A 5,372-nucleotide genomic window follows, 5' to 3' on the forward strand; every position below is an offset into this window, starting at 1 on the left:
TAAATGAGCTATAGCTTCCAGACACTTAAATCAAGGGGCTTCGGATTTAATTTGTGATTGGTTTCGTCTGCTGGGTGTCATGTACCACAGATGACTGAAATCAAGCTGTATAAGTCACGATTGCCACATCTTTTCTTTGTTTCTGATTGATAGGTGACAAATTAAATCGCCTCAATGCCACTACGGGGGAATATGCCCAGGCCTGTGTTCAGGTAGCTCGGGACTGTGGGACAGATGTAGTCGACCTGTGGACACTGATGCAAAAAGATCAGGTATGATGTCATGAGAAAGACTCTGAAAGTGTCATGAATTGTGACATGCATGATTTAGCACGGAGGAACCGGTATTGCTGCATTATCACCGAAACAATACAAAATATATCCAAATTATATTTTGGGGAAGGAAAAAATAATTAATACATTATATTTGGTTAGCAAATGTCCCCTGGGTGCCTTACATGTAGATAACATTTTCCTTGGACTTGGAATCATGGAGCAGTTTTTAGGCTGGAAGGGGCCTCTGGAGGCACCTGGTCCAACCCACTGCCCAGCGCTGGGCTCACTTCACAGTTAGATCAGGCTGCAGGGGTACCTTGCTGATGCTTCTGACCAAATATCCAAACTCTGCCATGTGACAGATTGCAGACTTTTCCTGTAAGCAGATAACTCCAGTTTGGACACTGAACCTTTTCTCTCTCTGAACTCCCTGGTGCTGTAATACTGTTCTGTGGTGGAGTAGACTCAGTAGTTTGATTGCATCACCTAATCCCACAATCTTTTCCTGATGAATAGCAGTAACTTCTGCCCTCAGAACATTCTCTTAATATTTTAATACAAATGGTGAAAAATAAAACCAGTATATATATCAGCTGGCTTTGAAGAATTAACTTACTTAAAAATTACTCAAGAGCTTGTATTTGCAACTAGCAAATACATTAACACATGGTTTTAACCTTCCTGGTAGGATTTCTCTTCCTATTTGTCTGATGGTCTTCATTTATCAAGAAAAGGCAACACCTTTCTAGCAGGACAACTTTGGTCACTCCTGGAAAAAAAACTGTCTGCTCTTCCTTCACTTCTTCCTTATTGGCGTGACGTGGACCATGCGAACCCTGAGGCCAGTCTTCTGTGAGATCCCCTGCGGTAAGGAGCCAAAGCCCCCAAGCCTGACAAAGCCGGCCTGTTTACAGCCAGCCAGTATCCAGCAACAGACAGCAAACATTGGGCAACGGGTAGCGGGGAGTCCCCTGTCAACACTCTTCCGTGTCCCCTTCTCTTGGTCTGTGGGAGAATAAAGATGAGCCCACTCAGGGGGTGTTTTGTCTGCGTGCTGCTTGTGATGGTAGTTTGAACATCTGTGGGGATGAGCTCCTCTTTCCTTGGAAGACTTGGAGGAAAATGAGACTCTTGCTCTGTGACCATAGGACAAGGGGCAATGGGTTCAAGCTGGAACATAGGAGGTTCCACTTGAATATGAGAAAAAACTTCTTCACGGTGAGGGTGACAGAGCACTGGAACAGGCTGCCCAGAGAGGTTGTGGAGTCTCCTTCTCTGGAGACATTCAAAGCCCGCCTGGATGCGTTCCTGTGGGATCTGATCTAGGTGTTCCTGCTCTGGCAGAGGGATTGGACTAGATGATCTTTCGAGGTCCCTTCCCATCTCTAACATTCTGTGATCCTGTGAAGGGACAGAGGCTGCCCTGAGCAGTTCCTGGCCTAGCTGAGCTTTGGGAACTACACCTGGATTAATACCATCTGCTGGCTTTAAACACCTACGAGCTGGTAAGAGGCAGCAGCCTGGAGTTGGTCAAGAGCCATTGGTGTCAGTCCAGATTAATTTATTTGGTTATAATACAGCAGTAAAAGCAGTTACTGAGCTCTAGCAAGGATTTTGTTAGTGATATGTTGCAGGGGTTTTAAAGTTTAACTTAACTTTGGCACCAGCAGCAGTTTCTTGCATATAGCTGCAGATTTCAAAACAGTGCATGGTTTTGGGAAGTGTAAAACTGGTGATGCACATGCTTATCTTGAGAAGCTTGGATTTTGAACAATGTACTAGAAGGGGTCTGCATCTCTGCTGACAAAGCTGTGTCATGTAATCTGCCATCAAGTTAAGGAGACATTTCAGGTGGGCTTTGACCTTCATCCGTAATTTAACAATTGATGTAACAGATGAGTACTGTATAGTTTTTGGCTAAGAGAACACATACTGCAAAACTACCTTCTACAAACTGAAAAAAAATTGCCTGAAATCTAGATGAAATTCAAAAAATATGGAAGCAAAAAGGGGTTTGGGAAATAATTGGCTAGCCAGCCAGCTAGCAGAAGAGGTGAGACTACTACTGGACAATAAAGAGAAATAAATAGTGTATCACTGCAACTAAAGACCGCCACTTAATTCTGGGCTGTAGTTACCAACAGTGACATTGGTACAAAACAGATGAGGTCAAGAGTGAGGCCTTGGGTGATGTATTCATTATGCATTGGGTGAGACAGATGAGAGCATCAAGATGTCCTGCTTTGTTACTGCCACAAGGCTGCCTTTGCTTCACTGAATAACTTCAGAGAAGTTGGCCAAGACCTGTCATCTATTATGTAATAGTGTTATAAACTGGAGCACAAGTAGTTATTTCTCATATGCCTGGAGCTAGAGCAGAAGCTGGTTTGATTTATAAGTACTTATGAATATTAAACTGGACTGTCCTTTGCTGTAACAAGTGCTTGCAGCGAAGCCTGGCTCAACAGCAGAAGGGGCTCACTGGGGACATTGTGGATGTTCCTGTGTTTGATGTTATGAACAAACTGCCCAAGTACAGATGTCAGAGTTTCTGGGATTCAGGGACAGATTCTGTGATTTCTGAGGTCTGCTCGAAACCTTTATTTCCATGCTCCCCAGTGCCTGCGCCCTGCCTGGTTTTCATTTGGGAAGTAATGACCTTAATGCTGAAAAACATGTACTTACACATTTGCATTTGAGCATGCACCCATACCTTAAATATGAATTTCACTGTCAGAACTGACCCTATGAAGCTCATCTAGAGCCCAGGTCCAATGGGGAGAAGCTGAAGGAACTGGAGTTGTTCAGCCTGGAGAAAAGGAGGCTGAGGGGAGACCTTATCACTCTCTACAACTGCCTGAAAGGAGGCTGTAGCCAGGTGGGTGTCAGTCTCTCCTCCCAAGTAGCAAGCCATAGGACAATCTCAAAGCTTTTTCCAACCTAAACAATTCTGTGATTCTACGATAATCCACCAGGACACCTGCTGAGACTGACTCCATCCCCACTGGAAACAGCGCAGACCTCTTTCAGAGGGGAGCAGTGAGAAATAACTGGCTCAACTCTGGCTGCATGACAGACTTTTAACAAATGAAGGACTGCACAGAAATAACTGCTGTATAACTGATTTTTTTTTTTTTTTACTATAAAAAGCTTTTATTATATTGGGAATTAAATTAACTCCTCACACATGTACTTTGCACTGAATCAAAAAAAGAAAACCCAAACAATAACAACAACAAAACAAACAAACAAAAAAGTTCAAAACCAGTATATAAAACACAATAGCTAGTCAGATAGGAATACCATAAGGCACACGTTCAAGTATTGAGAGGGGGATACTCCCACAACCCTTTCAGCACAGGTTTGGTTCCTTTCCCTCACATTTAAACACACTAAGGCTTTCCGCAGCTGCGGTTCCCCTGTGGCTGAGTGCAGGCTTGTAACAGTTAAAACAGTTCTACCGTTGGTCATGTTTTATGTCAGTTTTATCAACAGATTATTATGGGAGAAAACAGACGCGGAATTAAGATGCTGCTTTACTCTCACAACAGTCGCTCTGTGACTCCACTGTGTCAGTACATCTGCTATGAAGCTGAAACAATGCTCGTGTACCAGTGCCAGCTCACCTTACAGGTCTCCAGGTGTATCAAAGTAGAGGACACCATTAAATTACCCACTTTTAACATCACATTGTACTACCTTGTGGGAATCTGAATTCATGAAGTCTCCTCCTTATATTTATCCTGTAAGTTTAACAAAGGTTTATTTATTTTTTTGATTAAATTCACAATTACTTTTAAACAAATGCCCCCTACTGTAATGGAGTGATTTCCCCCTCCCAATTTAGTTATGTAGTAAGAGCTTCCAAAGGCCACATAGACCCTGAAAACTGAGGCTCAGCTCTTTGAACATCTCAGTAATAGTGTTGCCTACTTCAAAATATCATTTGGAGAAACATCTCTGCACTGAAACAACTGGTGTAAGCAGCTGGTTAAAATGGTCCTTATCTGCTTAAATGATTTTTCCACTTACACCTCTTTCTCCTGCCACACACCTGTGACCCATGATCAGAGTGGGAAACTCCTAACGAAAGCCTTTCTCTGCAGAAACATGAAGACAAGAGAACCTCAGCACTAAAGGCAAAATAAGTTTCACACCAGAGGAGTATTTCCATGCATTGTGTAAGGTTTAACAGCTTCTGCATGACCCTTCTATTTTTATTTCTTTAGAAGCTGTATATCTTGAGCTTCTTGATTCCAATTACGCATCTTCACTGAATGCTGTGAGACTATATATCTTTAGCTGTTTCATTACTCTCATTCTGTTTTCAAAGCATCTGTTAGGCTTTTGCTTACATGTACCTTAAACTGCTAAATGATCTACTCTATGTGGAACATACTGCAGTGTTTTCATTATGTTTTTTAAAGCCTCTTAGTTTTGTCTATCAGTGCTGTCAGATTACAAAACATTAAATTATAGAAAAGGCCAATATACACAATCCAATATCCAGCAGGATATTTGGTTTTGCACCACAGGTTGAAAGAAATGTTAAAGGTCAAGGAAATAGAAAAACAAATCCAAAAAGCTTCAAAAACAAGCTAGCTTTAGTTTGGATTTTCCTTTTTAAAAGATATAATGCTCTAATAAATGTAATTTAAGGAAGGTCATACACATGACCAGCATCTGCAGTAGGTCACTTCCTTGTTTCTCCCACTCCCTCACAAAAATATATATACATATATTTATATTTATATAAATGAAATGGTTTTAGATCCAAATGAACTTATTTTGCAGACACAAGTCATGTATTTAGAAGGCAGCAAAACACTAGCATTCTGTTTCTTTGCTGTCCACCCGGTTCTGGCGCTGTAGTTTAAAGGACGAAGCTTTCTCACTCCTAATGACAGGATGATCTGTCAAGTCCTCAAAAGATTTTGCAGCCGAGGTGCTATTTGGGAAAGGGTCCTTCTCAAACCCGTCCTCATCAATGTGAGAGTCGGTGCTGGGGTCCTCCTGAATTGTGTCCATTCTTTGGTGGTCCTGTTTCGGTGCTGGTGCAACGGCAGGGACGGCCGGGGGGGGGTGCCGACGGGGGGG

The 5,372-nt window shown here is 42.3% G+C and overlaps 1 protein-coding gene across 1 annotated transcript in view; it reads right to left on the reverse strand.

Annotated features, from left to right (window-relative positions):
• Nucleotides 1-5,102: 5,102 nt before the first annotated feature.
• ADAM17 (ADAM metallopeptidase domain 17) overlaps nt 5,103-5,372 on the reverse strand; it is a gene marked incomplete at its 5' end in the record, with an annotated part of 21,935 nt that continues 21,665 nt past the window's right edge. The window contains one exon of the mRNA XM_010076464.1: nt 5,103-5,372. Coding sequence (XP_010074766.1) covers nt 5,103-5,372 — 270 coding nt within the window.

The sequence above is a fragment of the Pterocles gutturalis genome, unplaced genomic scaffold (genome assembly GCF_000699245.1).
Source record: "Pterocles gutturalis isolate BGI_N339 unplaced genomic scaffold, ASM69924v1 scaffold32758, whole genome shotgun sequence".
NCBI classification, from domain to species: domain Eukaryota; kingdom Metazoa; phylum Chordata; class Aves; order Pterocliformes; family Pteroclidae; genus Pterocles; species Pterocles gutturalis.